General features: G+C 29.5%; 5 protein-coding genes across 5 annotated transcripts; 4 read left to right on the top strand and 1 right to left on the bottom strand.

Moving 5' to 3' along the window:
- The first annotated feature begins 542 nt into the window (after positions 1–542).
- LOC119666563 (putative uncharacterized protein DDB_G0282133) lies at positions 543–8,094 on the top strand. The gene is made up of 2 exons (XM_038075845.1): positions 543–820; positions 6,682–8,094. The coding sequence occupies exons 1-2, from the start codon at positions 543–545 to the stop codon at positions 8,015–8,017; spliced, it is 1,614 nt and encodes a 537-aa protein (XP_037931773.1). The 3' UTR covers positions 8,018–8,094.
- Positions 8,093–10,748, top strand: LOC119669627. The gene is made up of 2 exons (XM_038079608.1): positions 8,093–8,622; positions 10,475–10,748. Exons 1-2 carry the CDS (start codon positions 8,184–8,186, stop codon positions 10,684–10,686), a joined length of 651 nt encoding a protein of 216 aa, XP_037935536.1. The 5' UTR covers positions 8,093–8,183; the 3' UTR covers positions 10,687–10,748.
- A 1,911-nt stretch (positions 10,749–12,659) lies between these two features.
- Positions 12,660–16,416, bottom strand: LOC119669626. The gene is made up of 4 exons (XM_038079607.1): positions 16,322–16,416; positions 16,153–16,260; positions 15,199–15,351; positions 12,660–13,216 (listed from the first exon to the last, which is right to left on the bottom strand). Exons 1-4 carry the CDS (start codon positions 16,391–16,393, stop codon positions 13,037–13,039), a joined length of 513 nt encoding a protein of 170 aa, XP_037935535.1. The 5' UTR covers positions 16,394–16,416; the 3' UTR covers positions 12,660–13,036.
- A 148-nt stretch (positions 16,417–16,564) lies between these two features.
- On the top strand, positions 16,565–17,963 carry LOC119669625 (smad nuclear-interacting protein 1). The gene is made up of 2 exons (XM_038079606.1): positions 16,565–17,165; positions 17,234–17,963. Exons 1-2 carry the CDS (start codon positions 16,579–16,581, stop codon positions 17,916–17,918), a joined length of 1,272 nt encoding a protein of 423 aa, XP_037935534.1. The 5' UTR covers positions 16,565–16,578; the 3' UTR covers positions 17,919–17,963.
- A 1,090-nt stretch (positions 17,964–19,053) lies between these two features.
- Positions 19,054–23,207, top strand: LOC119669623 (protein maelstrom 1-like). Its single transcript, XM_038079604.1, has 5 exons — positions 19,054–19,503; positions 21,230–21,437; positions 21,557–21,706; positions 21,885–22,276; positions 22,390–23,207. The coding sequence occupies exons 1-5, from the start codon at positions 19,396–19,398 to the stop codon at positions 23,035–23,037; spliced, it is 1,506 nt and encodes a 501-aa protein (XP_037935532.1). The 5' UTR covers positions 19,054–19,395; the 3' UTR covers positions 23,038–23,207.
- The last annotated feature ends 2,882 nt before the right edge of the window (positions 23,208–26,089 follow it).

The following is a 26,089-nucleotide window of genomic DNA, read 5'->3' as shown; positions in this document are numbered from 1 at the left end:
ATCCATATTTACTTTTTCTAGTTCACCTAGAAATTCTAATACAGTTTTATAGTGGAGGCCGTGGATATATAAAAAACATTTGCTATGACTTTTGTACTTGTCTCACTTAAATGTATTCATTGGAATAGTGGGTTCAATAAAAAAATAACAAATTATATTATTTATTTTGATATTTGTTCGGTTTTTTATGGGAAAATTACAATTTCATGTCATCAATTTATGATAAATTGCCTATTGACGTGATAACAAACGGGAAACAGTAGTTTACATACATTACCAAATTAAATAAGCAATCTATCAAGTATAAATCCAATCAGCTACCTATTACTTTCTCAATTCAGAGACAATGTACGAGTACATAAATACAATTACATAAATTATAATCGAACTTCTAATAACTTCACGTTGGTATATTTCACAAAAGTACCAAATAACTTTGACGTTATTACGTTCAGTTAGTTGTCGACTTTCATTTGGTGCTGCAATTTTTTGCTCTGACGAGATAAGTGCTTAAGCAAATTAAACTGACAGTTTATAGGAAAATGTCAATTTCTAAATTATCTGTTGTCGGTGAACATATAAAACGCAATGAAGAAGAGTGTACACGCTTAACCTTGCAAAGGGTTTTCAACACCTCGTTATTGCTAAAAAATCCGCCTTATAGACACGAAATTGCTAATCACTATCGCGATTTAAAATATAACCCGCACATACGTCGTCGACGACGCAAAGTATTCGTACGAAATCGTAATCCCGCCGCTGTGGGTGTCTTTACTGAATTTCGACAGCTGTTACCTTTAGCTGTGCAACATTTTCCAAGGTAACATACGTTTCCAATAATGTAATAACATACCTATGTAGGTATCAAATTTTATTGAAATGGTGTATGTATATTTTGAAAGTTTTCATTTTTATTATATTAAATACTAATTATTCGCACAGTAGATCCCATTCTATATACTAACTAATGTTATTATTATGTATATTTTGAAATTTTTATTATTTAATATTATTACATTATAATTATTAGCACAGTCGATCTCATTCTAAATTTTAATCAATGTTATTATTACTTTTTATATTAATTTATAACAATTACTCAACGAAATGAACATGTTACTATGAACGACCGTAATAACATCCGGTACTCACTTATATATGATGTTGAACCGCCGTTGTAGCTTCATCCTTGATGACCCCTGAATGAAATAGAGATAATATTAGTACATACAGAATCCTACACATCGGTACAAATACAGAAACACAAAGTGCCTTGGTACATCCGCACAAACGACATGCTAAGAGACCTTAGAATAGACCCGATCAAAAAATACATAATGGACAGAGCCCTGAAGTTATATGCGAAAATTGACAGGCTATCCTACTTACCACTATCTAATCTTAGAGTAATCAGTCTCCGCATGGGGAGGTACACAGATCTTAGATCAATTACTGAATAATTATGAAGCTTATGAGAGATATACAAATTAGTCAATGAGATGGGTGGGCCCCTGTAGTACCCTCAGCTATCAAAGAGTAAAAGTCCCCAGTTGCGCTGACTCGAAAAAAAGGATCAACATTACAGTATATTACAGAAACACAAGTATATTGAATTGTTTTATAAATAACATATAGTTATGTACAGTACAAATTGTCCAATTCAAAAAATACTTGCTTTACAAAATGCTTATTAATAATTAAATAATTAATTATTAAATACTCTCTAAATAATAATTCGAAGTCTTGAGTAGCATTAACGTTGAGTTGAGTGGTCGACATATGTGCACGTTTGAAATAATGCGCAGCGGATATTTTTTATATCCGAAACTGTCTTTGAAGTCCTTATATTTATTGTTTTTTGTTTAAAAATCTTGATATTGCATTGATATTATTCTAAATTCATTTAATATTAAGGATCGTAAACTTTAAAACCATAAATATGTCTCTTCTAAACATTAATGAAAATACATTTTATACTATAATATAAATTATATTTCTTGTCGTCAATATCTCTAATGAACTAATAAAGCTTAATTCATTAAGATATCAAGATATTAAATTAAAATAATTTCTCTTGTTTAATCTTTATCTAGCAATTAAAGCAGGTACTTTCCTCTTACAATAGACTCCCCCATAGACAAAAAACTCATAAAAGCTTAGTTGTGCATAACTTATCTGAGAAAAAATCTTTGGTAAATGCAATAACTTCTATCGTAAACTTCAGCTTATATGATTACTATAATCAAATTTTAACCAATCAATTCTGATCTATCAGTTATCAGTTATCTATCAGTGATCTATCAGCTATCAGTTACTTTGAAATCTCACACCTTTAAAAAACACCCTTGATATAATAACATAAGCTGTATTATTTAATACCTTAAGTTATAAATAAATTGGAAGCCAGAAGGCTACAAATATCTTTAAGGTTCAAAATCTATTTTAAACAATGATCTAAGAATATATTGTATGTCACCTATATTCTCTTGATGTGTAAATGGTATAAAAAAGTAAAAGCTTATAGGTCAATCTAATACAAATAAATGAATTTTGATCATAACCTTCAATTAAAATAGAAATTTTTAATTGGATCCCGCTTACAAATAGTGTTAAAATATATCTTCTAAAAGATACGAGTCCAGGGGGTTTTGAAAATTTGTTTATAATTTGCAGTAGTGCTAGTATTTATTTGCTTTTTTGACTATCTTTTTATAAATATTTTATTTGATTTATTTGAAAAATTTAAATTTTAAAGATGTAACACCAGAAACTCTACTTGAAGGTGTGTTACTTAAAACATAAATTATATTTCAAATATCTATATTAGTATTCAATTCCCATTTCTGTATATAGTATAGACAGAATTTAAATAATTTTATTTTTGTAATTCAAACTATTAATCCAAATTTCTTTACGAGCTTTAATTTGTGTATAGGGAACATGTGTATTATCCTTTAGTAAACACACACGCATATTAATATTATATATGTACACTAATGGTAATATACATTAAAATTGTAGAAAATATATTAAAAATTTGTATATAATTTTGTGTTACATGTGTGATAAATTAAAACCAACAAAAATAGTACAGACAATTTCTTATCGCAATATGCTTTATTATTAAATATACGCACCCACATAACTTATACAGGGTAAAATAGAAAAATAGGTAAAAATAAAAATTTGTTAAAATATTTCATAAATAGGTTTTTTCGAACAGTACTACAACTGTTTCGAACTACAACAACAAAAATTTTATTTTAATTTATTTATTTTATTTATTTTTTTTTGTTAAAATATTAAATGTTAAAATATTTTATATATTATTTTATTTTATAAACTATGTATACTAATTAAAGTTATAACTAATCATAGTAGGATGTTTGTTTAAAATGAATGTAAATATTTTCTAGAGTTATCTTAATTATACATACAAAGTTTAAGAACGATCAGTATAGTTAATAAAAATTATCAACACTAATGATCTCTCAAATAAATAATAGATAATCAAATAGATAGTTTCTAAGCAGTTTATAATATGAAAACCCTAATAAAAAATTTGAGAAAATTAGGGATAGAAGAAATAATTCCCAAAATTTCTTGCTTATCTAACATTCGTGTTGAAATATAACATCACTGTCACGCCAAAACCTTCTTATTCTCCAGTTAAAGAGTAACTTTTGTCTACAATAGACGAGATGAAGGTGAAGTCGTAAAAACAGCTAAAGCTTGCATTTCTCAATATTTCTCAATTTTCAAAAAACCTTGTTTAGTTTAGATTCCACTTTATATATTATAAATATAAATTTAAAATTCTTGAAAACATGTTAGCAAGTCTATTCGAAGGGAGTGTGCTCAAATCTATTACCCCCGGTATGACAATCGCAAAGAGCAACTGCAATGACATACACAGTTCTACAAAGCTTTATCAGCTCAACTTCTGCGGCTAAATGAAATTTATAGTATATTTTTACATGCAAACCACATTCAGTACTATAAATACTGAGAATACAATAATATACTGAATGTGGTTTAATCTTCGCGGGGCATATGTTGCTTTTACTTTGTGCTGATATATCCACATCGATAACAAAATACACTACCCGAGCATCACGAGATTACTGGTGATGACATAATATTACTAGTATTGTTAACATTAATTCGATTTAAATCTATTTCCTACATGAACTTCTAAGATTAATTTGAGACCCGACAGACCTATTATATTTTTAAATATAGAAATGAAATTGTTGTTTATTTTTTATTATTTTTTTTTAGTACAGTCTTATTCTAAATACTATTGATAAGAGTGAAATAAACATCAATTATAATAAAAACAACTTTTTTATATTATCAAAAAAAAAACCAAAAATCATATCATAACAATAAACAACAGATACACATCGAAATTAAAACTAACCTAACCCTAAAACGAATACACATCGAACCATACAGCTAAATACATTAGCTGTATACCTTATACCCACATGAAAAATTCTGTAATTAATAGACCTGATAGCGCCTGGATTTCACTTTTTTTTTTGACTACTCAGTAAAGAGGTAGTTGATATCTAAATCCGGTTAGTTCCACTAGTTCTGTTAATGTGTATGAATTCGCTTTACTAACGAACACTATATTTGCGATTAAAGTATAGAATTGCACTTGTGGATTGATAATAAGATTTTTAACTGAATTTCCTTAGAACTGTTTAAATAAGTCTTAACACTCTTTTTGTTTAATATAGTTTTACCATCTATGGTACTGTGTAGTGATATTAGAGACCGTTTTCAAACGAAACAAAAAACTTTTAAAAATATTCCAACCACAGATCAAAATCTTGCCTTGAAAGTGCAGAACTTAATCAACTATATCTGCCCATTATTAATGTTTAAATAAATAGATGATATATCTTGTAAGATGAATAATACTTTAGATTGATGGAATTTAAAGTTATTAAGAGATAACGTATGTATGCTCAAAAGCATATAGCACATTCTTAATGAATCTCCACCTCTTAGCAGACAAAGGTTTCACCACTTAGGTGATCTTGTTATACTTTCATATAAATTATACCACAACAAATATTAGGGTATATATTTAATCACATATACAGGATTAAGAATCTAGGTTAGACAAAATCGATTTATTTAGTTCGTATTGCGTTCTGGCATTTATTAATAAAAACAGATTAAGTCTATATATAATATTTGTAAATATTTTTATATATAATTATTATTATAATTATAATTAAATAAAATAATTATAATTATTAATACGATATACATATCGAATTAAGAACATTAATTAATGTTCTTAATTCGATTTGGTACAAAAGTCTTTCTAGTATTTAGACAAGAAACGAACCAGTCAGCTACTTCAACTAAGGCGGAACCTGCTCAGCATCACGGTTTCTGTGCAGACGGGACACTGTGTAATAAAAGGGCATGCTATGAGATTGAGTTTTCCCTTTAATGATTTTTGTCGAGGTTGCGGCTCTGAGGATGACCGTGCTCCATCTCATGTGTCAGTGTCCTTCCTTAACTAGAAGAATATTAAAAATCTTCGGATCATATTTTTTCACCGATCTGACTGAGCTGTTATCCTGTAATGTTAGGGACCTGACCAAGTTTATAGAACTATCAGGTTGGTTTTCCTCTACCTAATAGCGGAGTAGTTACCTTTTTTCGGCATTGGCTGTACACTGATTTAAATCACGTACCAATGCTATTCCTGTGGTACCACAATGGGCTATCATTTGAGCTCAAATGGGCTAATACCTAGTATTATATTAATTCTCTTTTGGCTAAGCCAAAAATTCAATTAATTAATAAATAATAAAATTTTGAAAATGAAAATGAATAAAATTGTTATAATTTACTACTGTTCAAAAAACCTCCCTATTGAAAACAATATATTAATATTAAGAATTTATTTTGTTTCGTCAAAACGGACGTTAAAAATTAATTTAATATAGACAATTATATGATCAAAAACTCATGTGGGTTTTTTTTGGATACAAGGCCGCTACTTCAACCTAACCTAACCCATATAGCATTGTCTATAGCTCCTGTGAGTTTTCTTGGGTACAAGGTCGGTACTCCAATCTAACCTAACCTATATAGCATTGTATATAGATCATGTAGATTTTCTTGGGTACAAGGCCGCTACTTCAATCTAACCTAACCTATATAGCATTGTATATAGCTCATGTAGATTTTCTTGGGTACAACGTTGCTACTCTAAACTAACCTATATAGCATTGTGATCTTCTAGCAGATTATAGAAGTTTTAATAGAGGTACAGTTAAATTTCTAACTCTCTTTCTTCCATAACAGCTTAAACTAGAAAATAGTTTAAAATGTGAAGTCAAATATTTTCGTGTAAAAGTTTTATTCTAGTTTTTAGGTAATTTAATATATAAGAAGCTCCATTTAAAGAAATTTTTACCAAATAATTGTACATTAACATTTATATTGAAGCGTAATAAAATTCGTTGTTCTCAGTTGTTTTTGTTAATGTAGTTTTTTATATGTTACGATTATAAAAGAAGCATTACTACACTCTGTATAGTAGCTAAAAACAGCAGAACACATAAATTAAAAGTCATTAATTATTCAAATGCAACGTATATACTTACTAATTCTGTACTTTCTTATTTGTTTTTGACTTAATTACAGATTTGCCATAACATACACGCCACGTGGACGACGAACTTTATGCGAAAACGCCCCTCCCGATGAGACATTTAATGACACTGTGCGTCGTATAAGAGCAGCGAGCGGTTGTGAAGAACTGAAAGCACTTGTGCAACGCCAGCTTGAGTTTAGAACATCCACAACTCAAAGGCACAACAAATACAATAAATATGGACAAAAAGTGTATGAGAAGCCTGTGAAATGGCGATTTAACTATAGCAGAAACAACTATAATCACAACAACAAAGGTCATTGTGAAAAGCTTCATTGGAATGCTCAAATACACAACAATAAGAAGCAACAATTATATGTCGCCAACAAATTCAATGACAGCAACAGCAACAGCAAAAGCAACGGCAACGACAACACAAACAAAATTAACAACAAAAAGCGCAATAACAACGATCTAAATTATTATTTGGAACTGGCAAGTGAATTATACCAGAAAGGGTTTTTATATAATATCAAATATTTGGAATCGATAGGCAAGCGTAATAATAATTCGTTAAGACATCGTACCAAAGATATATTAGACGGGGCACATACGTCATCAACTACGAGAACAATTCCAACATTTAACAACATTTGCATAAAAACAACAGAGACTTGTGAAAGGCCAACGAAACAAGATTATCTGTACAATTGTGCCAATTTAGTGGAAATTCTTGAGCGCGCTGAAACTAAGCAAGACACCACAGAACTTGCCTTTAGTGAAAATGAAATAATAAATAAACCTAAAGTCAAAAAGCTTGTAAATAGAACACAGTTCAAAGAGTGGCCAATTCGTGTGGATATTACTCCAGCAACAAGTACATCAAATTGCCAAAAAACAAAAACAAAAACAAACCATATTACTCCCTCACCCAATCAAGAAACTTTTACTACCACAACTGAGAGCGGAGACATTACAGTAAATCATCACAGCAGTGATTGGATTATGAACGGTTTTCTGAATGCCAATTCTCAACATTTCTCAAAAATATATTCATCCAACATAAATCAAACGAGTAGCAAGGTGTTAAATTTAATAACAGATATTACAGATACGCGCGATTTTCATGATTTCATCGATCATTTCTCAGGCCTAGATATTACCGATAAAAATACAAACGTACCTAAAATAATATTAACAGATTGTTCCTCAATACCGAGCGCAGGCGTCTCATCGAATTTGGAACTAGAATCTAATTATATAAATTGCACGCCTAATACATATAATACGAAGTCATTTTGTCTTAAAGAAGCGTCATTTAACCAGAATTTGTGTTTACCGAATGAACTATTGAACAGTTTCCACAGTGAAGCAAGACCACCGTAGTATAACAAAAACATATAATTTCACTGCGAAAAAATTTTTACATATTATATTACTATTTATTTTCTGTTTATATATAATTGATTGGTAAAAACAAAAAGTATATATTAAATAATTGACGACTGCCTAAAATTATATAAAATCGTTGGTTGTGTTCCTTTGCTGAACAATGGTTGCTATTGAACATCGTCAGATATCATCATCATCAACAACCACAACAACAGCTATCAATAATACTGTGCTATCGCCAGCATCGTCAACACTTTCATCACAATCAACCGCGTCGTCCTCAGCATCTAATATACAACCAAATTGCCAACATCTAGAAGACCAACAACAAGCACAACCAGTCAAATCAACTACCAATAATATGTCACATCCTCCAACTGATACAAAAGACCCAACAGAAAACATGCCTAAACATACAACAGAGAATGTTAACACTGCAGCCACTGTCTCCAAGAGTGCTGTCAGTCAACGAAATGTCGACATAAAAATTTCTAAAAACGTCAACACTAAAGAAATAACGAAAAAGGTGCTTAAATTAGATTTGACGGGCAAAGAATTGGATGAATACTCATTGAAATCACCAAAATCTCCTATAACAGGTGAGTGCAACTATATTTAAAAAATTTTGATTTATAGTTTTATGGACTCGTGGAGCAAAAGGCCTGCACAAAATTTCTACATTTGCGATATGCATCCGACCACCCTCTTCACAAAAATGATCTAAAATACTACCTTAATTGTCCCTCGAATATTATATTATATTATATTATATTATATTATATTATATTATATTATATCTTATATATATAATTCTTCTGTACGTGTGTTGACAGTGAACTCCTCCTAAACGGCTGAACCGATTTTGATGAAATTTTTTGTGTGTGTTCAAGTGGATTCAAGGTTTAGATTCACAATTTTGCCCACTGGATAATGTCTTTTTAATTAATTTTTTATTTTTTGGTATCCATATACATTTATATTAGAAATTTAAAATTTATTCATGCTTACTTTGATTTGTTTAAAAATTTTAAAATCTCTAAAATGAATCGTAAAACTACGGTTGCATAGCTTAAGTGCATTTAAATTCCGCAGCAAATTTATAGGTAAGCCAATTTTTAATCTTAAGTTATGTGGTGGTATTCCTGATAAATCCAGCGAATTCAAAAATAAAACAGGATAGTTGAACGATTCAATTTAGAGTGTAAACGTTTTAAACAAATCAAAGTAACCATGAATAACTTTTAAATGTCTAATATAAATGTATACGGATACCAAAAAACTGTATAATAATTAAAAAAACGTTATCCAGTGGACCAAATTGTGAATCTAAACCATCTTTGAATTCACTTGAACACACACAAAAAAAAAGAATTATATATATAAAGATATAAATAACGTACAAAAAACAATGCCACGTCTTCGTGGACGAAGAGGAAATATTGGTCGCCGGACTCGGAATTCACAATTACTCCAGAACCGTCGGTTAAATAGATCGGCAGAAAACAATGAAAATGAAAGAAACCAGGATACAATCACACGTGCTAATGAAAGTCAAGAGCAACGCAACGAACGCCAGAAAAATTAATTGCAAGGGGAAACAACGTTCGCTGGGTCAGCTAGTTATATATATTATATTATTATATATATTTTATTATATATATATATTATATTATATTAAATTATATTATATTATATTATATATTATATTATATTATATTATATTATATTAATTATATTATATTATATTATATTATATTATATTATATTATATTAATATATATTATTATATTATATTATATTATTTATATATTATTATATTATATTATATTATTTTAAATATTAATATAGAACGAAATTCCAAAAAATCATTATAAGAACTACAGAACTGCAGAAGTGATCAAGTCCGTATAATAATTAGATAATTGTTTGTATAGCACTTTGTCTAACAGATAATACTGGATATATTATACAACAATAGCTCCACAATTTTAAATTTAAATAGATATGACTGAGGTAGAGTCTCACTAAGAGACATTCTTCACCTAGATCTCAACCACATTTAGAGGAGTTCATTAACCATTTGCTTGCCCCTGTTTTATTACGAAATATAACTTGCCTCTATTAGAAGCAAGTGGTTATAGTAATCAAAATTGATATATATATTTTCTATCTATACAACTCCCTATAAATACATGCCCATGTCCATATTTTTGCCATAGTTTTTAAACATATTTAAAGAAAACCATTATCCCCTCATTGCCCCTCTTTTGATTACGAAATAAAACTGGGATAAATGTTTAGGGGGAGTGTGTCATCGCTTCATATGTCGATGATATATACATACGTTCATGATATTTATATATATATATAATAATAATAATATTAATAAATAAATAATATGTTTTATATACTTACTTTGAATTTAAAAAACGTTTATATTCCATTTTTTAGCTCGTCTCCCACATCAAGCTTCGCTGACATCTTCTGTCGATGTAGAGGATCGGAAAACATTACGTGATGCCTTATATCAAGGTATATTTCATCGTCATCGAAGAACAATCTTTGCTGTGGGTAGTTTCTTACGTATGTTACGTAGCCGCAACTCGCAATATAACACAATTCGCAGCTCATCGGAAGGCGAGGATATTGACGAAGTTAGATAAAATAAACAAAATATACTATAACTATGTGATGCATTCTTATTATTATTATTATGCAAATTATTATAAACTACAATATATGTACAAATATATAAAATATTTAATATTGCGTATACTAATATATTGAGTATAAATATGTTTCATATAGAAAAAACAATATTTAATTGGGAACAATATAAACTTTTTTGTATATTTTTTTATATAATAATAATGCGATATAACAAGTAATTTTTAAAATTTTTTGCTTAAAGCTTTGAAGAGTGACTAAAACAGGTTATATTTTATTTAAAATAAATTATGTAATAAATAAATTAAATAGAAAAATTGTATTATAGCTTTTGTAGTACACATGAAAATATAAAGTGAAAATAATGAGATATTAAAAATAACAAAAAAAAAATTGAAATAAAAAATCTTATAGCTAAGCTAATGATATATTGTATTTTCTTTTAAAAATTTGCAACTGCAATTGTAGTTTCTCTTAATAATTTTTCTCTTCTTTAATACATAAAATGAATAAAAATAAATTTTTTTTGCTAATGCATTTATTAAAACTAATATACGTAAACATTCCAATTTTGTAGAAATTAACTACACTTGATTTGGTAAAAATTTAATTAAAAAAAATTATATGAATTTAGTGTATGAAATAATGAAATAAAAATTTTGTTAATTTTTTTTTTAATATTTTTTTTAATTTCCTGTTAAATGAAGAGATCTAAAATTGAATTATGTAATTTAAAGTAGATTAAAAAAATTATTGATAACTATTTTTTTTTGTTTTTTTTTAATTATTATATTTAATAAATTTATTGTAATTTAGTAACAACCTTTTGATTTTCAAATTCAATTATGACGAAAGTAACTTTTTTTAAAAGAAACTATTGTATTTAGTAGACAAAATGGCTATTTGATGGCAATACTCGAGAACGCATTATGATCAAAGAGGGGTTTTGAAGAAACCTCGCACTTAATAGAGAATAAAAGTGCTCAGGTGCACTGACTCAACTAGCCTCAACATAATAAAACTCAATGAATTAAAAATAATAAAATTTTGTTGTTGCAATTCTCTACTATTCGTAAAACCGTTCTTTTAAATTTAATTTATTTTATCTGCTGTCAAATAATCGTAATATCGAAATACAGTTTATCTTTATAATAATCAACATATTATTTTACTACTTTATTTGTTAAGATTTTTCTTAGCTTTATTATTTAAAGGCTACCAGAGTAAACAACAAACTGTAAATTTAGTTTATTTTAAGTTTGCGATTATCACATTTTAAAAATAAATAAATAAGAAAATATTATTTTTTAATATCTATCCAATTTAAAGCTTTTCATATTAATTATTTATGTACAATAAATCGAAAAATATATCTTTTTAAAATTGATTTTTAACACCTCTGTAATAGAACTGCTTCACACAAATATAACAACAATAGTTAACTGTTATAGAATATATATAAAATAGTTTATATCTTATTTATTTATCTAAGAAATGTTAATACAGATCAAATGAAAAATGCCTGTAGTAATGAGATCGTTAAAAATAGTTTAAATTAAAATCGAAGCGATTTATTTATACTACTTATAAAATCATTTTATTTACAACTTCTAAAAATTTACATCATAACTACACAAACATGAATTATACTAAATAAATTCGTTAAATAGTCTTGTTAAAAACGTATATTAATTAAAAAGGAAAAAATGAAAATAAAACTATTCTAATAAATCGTTTCAAAGTAAAATAATTATGGAAAATTTAAATCTGTTATAATTTTAAACAATTAATTATATAAAATAAAGTCGTTTTATAATTTATAAAAATTAGTTACATATGTGAGCGAAATTAATGTTAATAAAGTGTAAATTATTAATGAAAATAATGAAATTGGTGCACGTTATTACACTTTAAAAAATAAATATTAATTATTTTATGTTATAATTGTTAAACTAGGTTGTTTATGAGATATATATATATATAATTAAAAAAATGTTAGCATTTAATATACGATTCAAGAATGTAGTAAAAATTAAAAAACTTATCTATCTATTTTCTATATATATATATTAGTTAATTTAAGTATCAGAAATCTATTATTATTTTAAAAATATAATAACGAATAAGTCGGTTTTCGTGCTTCGCTGTAAGTGAACGAATGCAAAAATCATTTTTACATAAAACATAAATTCGAATCCTTATTCGCTTTACATACGGAGAGAAATCTTTAATTTGTAAACACAGAATATATAATTAAGAAATTCAAATTGCAAAATAACATCAACTTAACATGTATCAAGAAAAGAATAAGTAATACAAAAACATAAATAAAAGTCGATTTATTTTTTAATTAATACCCAACATTTGCCTATACTTGTCCAAAACATTCTGCCAAGCTCGTTGCATGTCCTCCATAAAACTGTTTGGTTGTTCATTTGGTGTATTTATTGGCCATCGGAAATTCCACTGTGCATTTTGTGGTGTTGTATCAAAGCTCAATGGTGGTCCGTGTGCTGAACGGTTAGTCTTAGCAATTAAAACTTATTAGATTTAGGGACGGTAAGTAAATAAGTGGAATATATAAAGTATTCAAAAAAATATATTGAAAAGATAACGGTACTCCATTCAATAATAATGGATAACAGATAATGGAGAGAGTTTCATAAACTAATGCGAAAAAGTTTTAATATGAATATCGTAATATTTATATATTGTAATAACCATGGGCGTACCCAGGGCCGAAATTAGGGGGAAAGCGCTGATATACTGATATGATATTAAAATATATTTAAAGTCTGCTAAGGCACCCTTCTTTAGCTAGTATATTTCACTCCTAGTTCATTGAAACCTCTGGTAGATGTAACTACTGCTTTTCGCGGACTTTTCACAACAATTTATATATGTCAGTATTAAAGATATATTGGGATCTCAACTTTAGGGCCAATACCTTTTAGAGCAATGGTAAAGCAAACTTACTTGATCAAGTAGGCAAGTTCCCACCGATATTCACTCCTCAGACATTAGTATCTTTTCGCAACAGCTAAACTAGTTCTAGCTTTGCTATTGATAGTTGGGTAGGAAGTATTGAGTCTGTGAATTGAACACCACGGTTTCTCAGCACACATATTAAAATAATGCGTCGATTAACGTATCATTAGAAAGAATTTTGGTGGTACAAATTGAAGTTATATGTTTTAGTATAACTTTATTATTTGTTGAGAGGCGTGACTAAACTAAAATTCTACTAATTATTGGTTCACAATACCGAATTAAAAAATGCAACATCACATCAAGTGAAAGCAAAAAATGCTAATAGTTTTATTGCGGAACTTTTGAAGGCGTTAAGTACAATCACTACAACAATCCTTCACGGAACTAATTAAGTATTTATTACAACCAGTGTTGAGGACACCTGGATGTTGTGGTACCAGATTTATCTCTGGTGGGGTGTCACAATTGAAAACAAACTTGCAATCACTTACTTTTAGAATATTCTAACTATTAACACTAAAAGGAGCTCTGAGGATGAGAAGAAAAATATAGATTCAAAGTTTTCGAGGCCACTTTTCTTACTGACTCAACAGAACTATCACCCTTTAAATTTGAAAGCATAGCCAGATTTCGATATTTATTAGGTTGCACCCTTTTACTAATGTGGAAGATTTACATTCAGGACGATTCTCAAAGTAATTCAAAATAAGATAGTCTTTCAGCACTGGCATACAGACAGTGTCTCATCCGTAATATCACAATTGACCATTATTTTTGCTCATGTTAACTTTGTTGCAAATCTCATTGAAAACAAAGGCTTCAGCTGTTTTATAGAAATGCTCAGCGGTAAAATTAAGGTTATTCTCTGATTTATTTCAGCCTCATCCAAATTGTGTAAGAAAAAAATGCTTAGAAAATTGAACTTACTTATCATGACTTTTGTCGTAATTGTGGTTGGTTGGGGAAGTAGAATACGTATTTCATCATCGTTGCCCAAGTATGATTACTAGAAAATTAAAAACTCTTGGAATCCTTTTATTCACCGACCTGCAAGGACTGTCAACTTGTAATTATGGAGTTTTTAGACTTATCAGGATGGTTCACTTTTACGGGAATGAAGGAGTTGTACTTTACAGCGTTGTTCGTATGTCGATTACTGTGGATTTTTTGTGTGCTTCTGGTGTACGTATAAACAACGCTTATCTGTGGTATCACAATGGGCCATTATTTGAGTTCAATTGGACTTTGGTGTACAAGGCTGACACTCCAACCTAATCTAACCTATTAGGGCCTCTAAATAGTTTAATAACTAACAGTTAAGGTCCCGTATAAAGTAGTAGAACCTAATCTTACTTTAATGTTTACATATAAAGATATTTTATATTTTTTTTCTGAATAGCATCACAAAATAGCGGTGTGTTGGAAACACTTTAATATCTCTTAGATTACTTAAATTTTATATTGTAAAAATATTTTTTTAATTTTTGTAAAAAGTTGAAAAACAATAAATTATTTACCATTTCAACAGCATATTTCCCCTCATTCACTGCTTCTTGTATGGTCTGTCGTATAGCTGCAGCTTCTTTCAAACTTTTTTCCGTAATTTTCACTTTCTCGTCAAGAAGTCTATTTGTGTTATCGAAGTTTGTAAGCCAGGTAGGTTGTACAACCTTAAAATCATAAAATAGGTCAGAATAAAATGGTATAACAGCTGGTTTATAGATACTGTCATCATTTAATTTAGTTTAAGTATTATTTAAGTATAGAATAAAGTCGATGAAATACTTTACTGAACAATTTATTTATACTATTGGTCTTATATTAATTAGTAAGATGTTAGTTCATTAGAAAAAATAAACTATGGTTCATAGCACAAATAAGAAAAAGGATAACCTCACATTCCGTGAAAGAAATCATTTAACTTAGTTTAAGTATTATTTAAGTATAGAATAAAGTCGATGAAATACTTTACTAAACAATTTATTTATACTATTGGTCTTATATTAATTAGGAAGATGTTAGTTGATTAGAAAAAATAAACTATGGTTCATAGCACAAATAAGAAATAGGATAACCTCACATTCCGTGAAAGAGATCGTCTATCGTTTATTTGTTTATTGTTTTGAAATTAAAAAGAAAAGCTGTGCTGATTTAATTATGATAGATTAATTAATTATAGAAATAATTAATAAACTGAATTAATACATTAAAGAGTATTGAGATTTGTCCAATATATAAAAAAAATTCACTTGATATACTATATAAAAAAAATTATTCGAACTTTTATAAAGGCTACCACGTAATAACATATTCTAACCGCATACATTTCTAATATTGCCGTTATTCGTGGGACAAATTAAAATAAGCAATATAGTAAACTTAAGCAGCCATTAGATGAGGATCAATTTAATAAAGAATTTATATGCGTAGGTTTATAAACCCAATAGATATTTAAATAGCATTTTTAATACCTGTCTTTTGTGAATTTTATCCAAAGCTGAAATTTCCAAGTCTTTGCCTGAAGTTTGTAAATCAAATCCATAATAAATCTTACCAGATTTATATGAAATTGGTTTACCCTGTAAAATGATACATTCAGTTGAAAATATTTATACACTATTGTTGATTGCGTTCACAAACCAAAGCAAAATCCACAGTGCTAGATACGATGACCATGTAAATAATAAACTTTACAAGTAAATCCATATCCATTTTCGCTTTTTATTAAGATTTTTTGTTATAAAGCACGCAAATTAAATATATGCTGAATATTTTACACTGAGTTCAATTTACCGTTTATTACGTTTGTAAAAAGACGCTGAACTGTTATAAACTGCTTTATCTAAATGCAGCATTGTAGTTTTTGCCGATAAAACAGTACATTTGACAGCTATGTCATGTTTGACAGTCAACTCGAATGCTTTGGTATTATAAACACACGAAAAGTAAATAATTTTCGCTTTGATATGTCTAAAACTAAAAGTGCGCGTAAAGAAAAAAATAAAACCGAAAAATATCGCAGTGAATCTGAGGAAGATGACAAAAGGTATCATGATAAGAAAAAATTAAAAAAAAGTAGTAAAGACTCATCCAGAAGTTCGTCATCTGAATCAAGTGCATCTTCAAATTCATCAAATAAAGATTATAAACGCAAAGAAGTCAACGAAAAAAAACGTTCGCATAGAAATCAAGACAGATCACCTAGCAGAGAAGGGAATCGTCATCATCATTCCAAATGGGATGATAGTCCCAATAATAAAAGACGACGCAGCAGAAGCCGTCAAATAGAGCAGGAACACAGCCGAGAAAGACATCAAAGCACTGAATACAGAACAGTTGGCGATGACCACCAGCGTAGATTTAACAGCGATAGAAGACGTGAATATGATGATAAAGGCAGAAATAACCGTAATGACTATCGTAGCAGTGGCAGAGAAGAGCGTGGAAGGGATAATGATAGATATCGTACGAATAACAGACGAAAGTATGTATAAAACGTATTTTTAATATATGTACACATGTAAGATTTTTATTTTAATATGTTTCATTTAGTCGCAGCCGAAGTCGTAGTCCACGACGTGAACACAAAACAGAACAATATTCACCGAAAAATGGCAGATATCAGAAGCGTTATAATCGAGATAAGGATGATAAAAACTATGAATGGGGCAAGAAAAATAATACTAAAAACACAGATGCATCGTCTACTAAACCAATTGAGAAGGAAAAGCCCAATTTTGGACTTAGTGGTGCTCTTACTGAAGACGCAAACAAAGTAAATGGTACTGTTATCAAATACGCTGAACCTCCAGAGGCACGAAAACCAAAACGAATGTGGAGGTTATATCCATTTAAAGGTGAAACAGCACTTCCAACATTGCATATACATAGGCAAAGTTGTTTTCTTGTTGGTCGCGATCGAAAGGTTGTCGATTTGGCTGTGGATCACCCAAGTTGTTCAAAACAGCACGCTGCTTTGCAATACAGACTAGTACCGTTTGAACGAGAAGATGGCACAAACGGAAAACGTGTACGACTTTATTTAATTGATTTGGAATCAGCAAATGGTACATTTCTAAATAATAAAAAAATTGATTCACGTAAGTACTATGAACTAATGGAGAAGGATGTTATTAAATTCGGTTTTAGCACTCGTGAATATGTGCTACTGCATGAAAATAGTAAGGAGCAAGAAGAGGACGATGACGTGCCCATTAAACAAGAACCGGATAATTAATATATTTAGTAAAATATATCTTAATGTTATTATAAATATTTGACATGCTATACAAATATTGTTTATTATTATCTGTTTGAAAAAAAAACAGTCTTAATATAAATATAAAATAAATGTAGTGTTCACAATAATGTTTTTAAAATTTTTTAAAAAAAGAAAATGAGTTCACAATAGTACTGATATGATCAAACACGTTTTATACCAAACAAGGTATTCTTTGACGTATACCAATGGGTGACAAAAAACAGAAAGTTGCTAATGTTATGTTTTCGTAAACAGCAAAACTTACATATATGCATACAAAGGCCATATATTTTTCTTCCATTATCGCGGAGCCATGATCAGCATTTTTCCATAAAGTCGCAAAACGCAAAAAAATTAAATGAAATCAACGAATTCTATATAACACTAACACATTTACTATTTCTTCGAGTGCCAGTACAGTGGCTTTAACTGTTGTAGTCAAAATTCAAATATGTTGAATCAACTATTAATATTGCTCCGACATTGTTAATAGAACTATTTTGCATTTTACTTTCTTCATTTTCGTAGTTATAGTTATAGTTGAAGTCATTTGACAAAAATTGACTGCGCAATATTTAAACAATAGCAACCTTATTTTTTACTTATAGCGTAGCAAATAAATACTCGCAACTTACGAAAGAACACATGTGAAGCAATGCTCTTTAAATATTCAGAGTTAGGCTTTACTCTCAAAAATTTTAACGTCGTAAGTTTTAGTGCAGCCAAATTCAAAAATCAGTCTATTGTGAATGCTCACTGGAATTGTGTAGCAAAATTTCAAACATACTTTAAAACCATATGGGTATTTTATTTATTAATAAATTCAAATATATACATAAATAAATTAATTTAAATATATAAGATAAAAATACTAATCTATGCACTTCTAATATTTAGTTTGTGTCCTTTATATAAATTAATTAAATTTTAGTGTATACAATTCTAATATTTTATATTGTATACAACACAACAAAATATAGATGTCAAAAGTAAGCATTTCACATATTTTAAAACTGATGTCAATTTGTTTCTGACAGAATAAATTACGTTTAGTCAAATTTTGTTTGATTTTATTATTTCTCCGTCAGCAATTCAAACATTGCTTAAAAGTTACCGAGAGCACCTAGTCTTAAGCAGACTAGGTTATAGACTTTTCGAAAAGAAAAGTTTTAAGAGAAGTTTTCGAAAAGTAGTGAACTACAATAACGATTATACCAATATTTACACTACCAAAAAATAGACTAATAATTATGTGCCTTACGTAGCGTTAACGTAAAACTTACGTTTTATTATTTGAACGTCATTGTGAATTAACGTTTAATCGTTGCTTTTAGTTGACAGCAGTGGGTTTGACAAGTTGCACGAACACTTAGCTTAAAGAGTTCGGCGCAATAACTTCGTATAGTGGGAAAATATAGTTTTGTGTAAAATTTTAAGGATAAGCGTCACCAAAATGCCGAAACCAAACGGATTTATGGTCTTCACTATGGAATGGAAACAACGACATGGACACGGTATGAGCATTGCGGAAGCAACCGCAATGTGTGGAAAAAAATGGGAAGTAAGTCTATATTGCAGTTATTTATTCGAAGTAGTGCATTTTCTTTGCCATATTTTTTAAAAATTTTTAATTATTGTTTATGCATTTTATACATTTATTACAAAATTTAGAAGGTTTAAGTTTTTTTTTTATTTTTATTTTACAACGTGCATTTCACATTGAAACTTTAACTCACACAGAAAACTGCACAGAATACCAAAAAACTGCAGTTTTTGAGTTTTGTTGTTGGACTGCAGTATGCAAGCGCGTATTAATTATTTCACAACCTATAAGGCTTAGTAAGGCTTAGTTTTAAATTAACATTAAATTTCAATCAAGAATACCATTTCCAACCACTAAAAGGTCGTAATAATTTAAATAAATAAATCAATCGCAATTTTGTTTGCAAAAAGTTGTATTTTCATATATAAGTTATTTGCAATGATAGTTAAAATTTGCAGAATTTTTCAAGAAATTTCTAGAAACAGCAATTACTGTGAAGCCGAAATTGACTATGAAAAAAAAAAAAATCAAAAATGGTTGCACTTAAAGGGAAACCGCAGCTGACAGCAAATTAAGTTTGTTGTTGTTGAAGCTGTTATGTGAATTTATTCCACATATTTGTCTGACTTTATATTAAACAAAACAAAAGACGAAAGCCAACATTACAGTTTTTGTTTAGGAATTTATCCTAAACAAAAGCTTACTTACTGTTTATGCTGATTCTACTGTTTACTTAATGAACGATGTGTTGCGCTAATGACGACAAACCCCACAATTTTTATCACAAAAGTGCGAATCTCAGCATAACTGGCTTTATTTGGTTAGCTTTTGCTGTACACTTTCAGTTCAGTTCTAGTCACGCCAACAAACAATTTGATCCTAGTTTTCAGTGCATAACAAATGCCACTGGAACAAAGATCATTGAGTCATCGGCTTTAGTTTAATGTTGATGTGTTAAGCCGTTAGAGATTTATATGGTAAATAACATAACAGGAATCACAAATAGGAATAGATGGATTAGAATATGGTTGAGTAAAGAAAATGTGAAAAGGGTTTCTTTGTATACAAGAGTGAATCAATAATAGGTGGAATTTTAATTGAAACTAACCTGAATCAAGGCACTTAAATTTAACAAATTTAAGTAGATGAACCCAAAGATCGATCGGACTTATATTCTTATGTGCATAAAGGTGTATTCACACCAAAGCGAACACTTGTGAACGAAAGAACATTCACAGGTAATCGTACGTGCAAAAGTTCGTTCGTTCGCAAGCGTTCGGTTTGGTGTGGATGCACCTTAAGGACATGAAAACATGAAAACAGATGAGCTACATTCTGGAGGGTAGAGTTAACATATTAGAAACACATATTAGAAATGAAGGCATTTGTGGCATTATATGTGACTAATACCTGTTTAGTACATAGCTCTATGTATTGACTTTAATTGACCTAAAACATTTCTTACTACACGTAGAAGTCGTCATCATTTCCGGGAGATATTAGGTGGATTGTTTATTATGGATTATTACTTTATTAACACTATAAGTATTCTATAATATATATATATAAGTATTCATTTGCTGGCGAGCTAACTAATCTAGTTAGCTACTGTAGGTTAGTTGTACCTGTGCTATAGGATAGTATGTGATGAGTTTAAGAGATTATGTTTTAATTGTTTATAAAATTTTAATAACTTTTATTAAATTTATTTATAATTTCTTAATTTATATAAAATCAAAACAAGGATATGGATGAAGAAGCTCGGAAACCATACCAAACAAAGGCAAAGAAACAAAGAGAGACATCGAAAGCCAAACCTAAACAAGAACCTTGCTGTAACACTGGAGATCCACTTTCCGTTTTGTTAAAAGAAAAAGAAGAAAGAGAAAATTATGTACAACAAACAAAACGGAATATAGAATCTATTGTTAAAAAGTCGCAGCGCAGCGATAGTAAGTATAATATATTCTATAAAATATATTTCTTTTATTTATATTATTATATATAGAAATTTCAAATGTATAGAAAATATTCATATTTATTTAAATTTATTATTCCTTTTTACGCTCAGGATTTACTACTGATTGTTATGTTGTTATTGCCGTGAACTATTTTTCAAAAAGTCTTAATGGAAATATTTACGTGCCAGCAGAAATCTCTTTGGCCGAGTTCTCCTTAAAGCGTGGTATCATAAAAACCTATCATACTCATGTAAATCCAGGTATGTAACAAATAATAAAGCTGTACAACCAGCTTATCATGAAGATTAATCATGTTTATTAAAACATTAGTTGCAGTTTCATTTGAATTTAAAATAAATCTTCAAATCAAAACTGCTATTTTTAAGTATTTATTTATTTATTTTTTAAAATTTATTATAATTTTTTGAAATGTTATAGGAGTTTCAATGTATGGTCATCAATATGATGCTCAATTACATGCTGACGAGACACACAAATTGCCGCTTCCACCAGATGCTATTGGCGAACGTAACTTAGCGAATATTTATAATGAAATATTGAAATTTGCAGAAGACAAAGAGAATGGTGGATATCGACCTCTTTATGTAAGACAAGAGCATATTCCTATAGCGAAAAGTGTTGTAGAGTTCTTACAAATAGACTCCGACGTGAATGAAATAAAGTTTAAAATTTATCCAGTGCAATATTTATTCTATTTAATGAAAGAAACTGCTTGCAAGATAGGTGAACTCTCACCGCCTAGTATTATAGAGAGTAATGCATTTTTTGAAAGAGATTATTTTGAATATCATACCGGAATATCGTGTGAGGTAAGCCATCATGTATTTTTCTATTTTTATCATTCTTCTGTTCAAACAAAATTTGAACTAGCTACTAACTGCTAAAAAATAATAATATATAATATTTTTGTAATTTTATATAGTATCACGAGAATATCGATAGATCTATACATTGCACACAATCGGTGGTTGTACGATCGTGCTATATGTTTTGTGATTACATGTGTGAAGACGTAGCAGTTGATATTATACCTGGCAGACATATTCCAATAAAACAAAAAATTGATATGAAAATTATCGAACCTAAAGTAGATAACAAAGAAAAATCATATCAAAAACTTTTTAATAATGAAAGTGTTAAAAAAGAATATTCCTCATCGTATGGAAGAAATTTTAAAAATGAGGAGTTTCCGAGTCTAAGTATGCCAATGAAAAAAAAGAAAAATTTCCAACCAAAACCTCGTGACCCCGAAAATAGCGATTCGGAATTTGAAACAAAGCCTGTAATGAATCCATTTGGTAGACAAAATAATTATCGCTATGACAATCTACCTCCAAAACCAACCTTACAAGATTTTGATGTAACTTTTTCGGATGCGGAATCTATTTCTACAGTTAATTCATTTAATAGGAAGCCTTGGCGAGAAATTGCGCAAGAAGATGGTCGTTCTGAAAGTGAATTTTCTACCACATCTAATAGAAGCTTTTATGAATCTCGAACTCGCGGCCGTGGACGTGGAGGCGGACGATCGTTCATGAGTTATGATAGTGACTTTCCAAGTTTAAATTAAATTTTGACTTTATATATACGTATATATAATAGATATATTTTTTAATTTCATTTGAGTATAAATAATTTTACAGTTATGTAAAATTATTTAAGTTTTTAAAACGAAAATGATTAAGTTTTAAATTTAATTTTGAAAATACGTTAATCATTCTCTTCATTCGAACAATATGTTTTATTTTTTCACTTTTATACGTTTTATTGATTTTCAATTTAAATATAATTATATATAACTTTTTAAAATAAATTCAATTTAAAAAAGTTTTGTATGAGAAAACCCAAAGGAATAAAAAATCGTATACAATACAGTTGTTATGTAAATATATTAGATTTATATATATACATATATATATATTTATGCTTAATTGATACCTGCATTACACATATAGTTTATAAATTATATTCAACTAAAAAACTAATATAGATATATATTCTTAGTTTTGGAAGTATAACCTTCTTTATTATTGAACCAAATGTTTAATTTTTAAATAATTAATTTGGAATAACTCTTATTTTCTTTTGCCTTATATGCGTTAAGAATTCTCATACGCATTAGATTTAATTTTTTTAATTTTTTATTTTCATTTTTATAAGATCTGTAAGTATAATACATACATAAATTAAAATTTATATAATATACTTTATGTAAATTCAAATTATTATAAGATCTGTAAGTATAATACATACATAAATTATAATATACATACATAAATTGTGTAATATATACTTTATGTAAGTTCAAACTTTAATTTGGATTTAATATTATTAATAAAATAAAGGAATTATTTCAAATAAACTCGTTCTCATTAAATAGTAATAGTCAATATATAATTTGTTAATATAGTCCATTTCATTAGAAACCGCCACTGAACTACAAACAGAAGGACTTATTGTCCTTCTGTCCTTTTTCACCTTGTGGAAGTAGAGATTATGTTACGTTACTTACACTAATGCCTACATAAGCTCAAATAATAGCTTGTTGTGATACAACGGATTAGCGGTGTTCCTATCTAGAATAGAGGGACCCCCGAAAGGAACACATTGGTTGATGTCCAAAAGTCACTGGTTTGAGTCGATGTTTGAGAACTCCATGATTCGTCACCTGTGATGATCTTATAAACGTTTTTTGAAGCACCGCGATCGTATTTTTTCAACATTTTTTTTGCACTAATCGACACGAGCCTTTTTTTGACAGATTGTCAAATTGTGCAGGATCCAACGAGAACAAACCTTTTTTACGGCCAGGTGTTCATGCAATATCGAATATATGCTGATAGGAGAAATGTCTAAGGATGCCCCTATCTCACGGTATATCACATGACGATCTTGCATTATCAGTTCACGCACGGTATCAATGTTCTCTGGCACAACGGCTTTTTTGGACGACTTTCACAGAATTCGTCGTTGAGTGAGCGTCGACCACTTTTGAATTAAACCAGTTTTTTACAGTGCTATAGGATGGTGTTTTATCGTCATACAAAGATTTAAGTTCATTAATGTTCTCTTGTCGTTATAATCCATGTCAGAAGTTGTGAAAAATGATCGCACGGAAATGTTCACGTATTAATTCTATTTTTTGGACGAGATGAATTTTTCAAGTCTCTGTAAATAAAACATTTCATAATTAAATGATAACACGTTCTGAGTGATGTTACGCTAAAAAATATTAACCTTTCCAATGGAAATGTCAGATTGCACCTGGCAATACCTGGCCAGAAATATATATAGCAGCCCTCGTAATAAAATAGATGTTTAATAAAATAAAAATAATTAAGATTTTAAGTTTTCATTTAAACACTACGACGACAAGAGACTCTCGTTATTCGCATACAGAAACGTGAATTTTGGAAGCCACATTCCAATAACACCACTGAAACAGATATCGCCGCATACTTACCTTGCCCCTATCAACATGGATTTTGAAAACGCCATCTCCGTTCATTACGAAATCACATCCCAAATTGTCAATGGTCTCAACCAAAGTCACCCGTGCGAAGGCACTGTGCTAGTAAGTCTTTTTCTCGCAAAGGCATTTGTTAAATGACCTAGCTGAAACATTCATCACTGACTTAAAAAAAGGATAGTCCTGTAATTATCTAATGCGAGTCCTTCGTTAATTTTAGAAATACGATGTCGAAAATCAGGAAATTGAAACAAGGTGACCTCAAGGGGAGGTCAGAGTCATAACGTATGCAGGTGACTGCATAATTTTAATTCTAATCTATCACCAAATAAATCCTCCGCCACACTCTGGTTATAAACATCGGTGAATTCAGGATCAAAACTACCATCAAACTCAAAATCCTGGTTGTATTGTTTGACAGCATATTGACCTTTCCTGCACATACCATGGCTATGTGCAGTCGGCTGAGATCACACAATAATGTATTAAAATCTCTCGCAGAATGCTCATGATTTAAAAACAAAGAAACCTTATTGAACACATACAAAGCTATAGGACATTCCATTGGGGTCTATGCAGTTTCGTGTATGAGCCATTCAATTCTGCGAGATAGAATGGAGTAACATCTAATCATGGTAGAGCACTGCATGCAGAATCGAAAATACTTTTTGTGAAAAAGTACAATCAACTGCTAACTTTTTGCGTGCCACACAGATGGACACTCCAGTGGAGTCATGTTCAGTAGAACTCTCCCTCCGAGATGCATTCGTAGATCTTTTTCTGCACATTGTAGATATATCGACAATTTTTGCAATGGATCTAACACACAAATGCAGTATCTCCAGGCAAATGCAGTATCCTTCGATACGAGACCAAGGTTATCCTGCAACAATGCTCTCAACAGGCTCGCGCCTAACATTTCTCAGGAATAACGGCAACTCCTAAGTGCAGCAAGAACTATCCTAGCTCAATTCAGATCAGAATACAGCCATGTGGGTAAAAGTTACTTTTAACACGTCTATTCTTAATGTGGTTAAAATTGCAGCTCTACCCACAATGACGTCGCTCATCATACACACAGTCCACAAACCACAGTCCAATTCCTAATCTAACCACATTTTCTAATCCCCCTCCACCTTCACTCAACCATTGC

This window comes from Teleopsis dalmanni, chromosome 1, assembly GCF_002237135.1.
Source record: "Teleopsis dalmanni isolate 2A chromosome 1, ASM223713v2, whole genome shotgun sequence".
NCBI lineage: Eukaryota > Metazoa > Arthropoda > Insecta > Diptera > Diopsidae > Teleopsis > Teleopsis dalmanni.
Note: the sequence above shows the minus strand (reverse complement) of the source record. Positions and strands in the feature narration are given on the sequence as shown.

Bases quoted from the DNA above. Each gene is read 5' to 3' on its own strand.
- LOC119666563 (XM_038075845.1), top strand. From the start codon at position 543: ATGTCAATTTCTAAATTATCTGTTGTCGGTGAACATATAAAACGCAAT. The intron at 821-6,681 runs GTAACATACGTT...ACTTAATTACAG, and splicing joins GCTGTGCAACATTTTCCAAG to ATTTGCCATAACATACACGC.
- LOC119669627 (XM_038079608.1), top strand. From the start codon at position 8,184: ATGGTTGCTATTGAACATCGTCAGATATCATCATCATCAACAACCACA. The intron at 8,623-10,474 runs GTGAGTGCAACT...TCCATTTTTTAG, and splicing joins ACCAAAATCTCCTATAACAG to CTCGTCTCCCACATCAAGCT.
- LOC119669626 (XM_038079607.1), bottom strand. From the start codon at position 16,393: ATGGATATGGATTTACTTGTAAAGTTTATTATTTACATGGTCATCGTA. The intron at 16,261-16,321 runs GTTTGTGAACGC...ATCATTTTACAG, and splicing joins GCACTGTGGATTTTGCTTTG to GGTAAACCAATTTCATATAA. The intron at 13,217-15,198 runs GTAAATAATTTA...TTAATTGCTAAG, and splicing joins GGAAATATGCTGTTGAAATG to ACTAACCGTTCAGCACACGG.
- LOC119669625 (XM_038079606.1), top strand. From the start codon at position 16,579: ATGTTTGACAGTCAACTCGAATGCTTTGGTATTATAAACACACGAAAA. The intron at 17,166-17,233 runs GTATGTATAAAA...TGTTTCATTTAG, and splicing joins CGTACGAATAACAGACGAAA to TCGCAGCCGAAGTCGTAGTC.
- LOC119669623 (XM_038079604.1), top strand. From the start codon at position 19,396: ATGCCGAAACCAAACGGATTTATGGTCTTCACTATGGAATGGAAACAA. The intron at 19,504-21,229 runs GTAAGTCTATAT...AATCAAAACAAG, and splicing joins TGTGTGGAAAAAAATGGGAA to GATATGGATGAAGAAGCTCG. The intron at 21,707-21,884 runs GTATGTAACAAA...GAAATGTTATAG, and splicing joins TCATACTCATGTAAATCCAG to GAGTTTCAATGTATGGTCAT.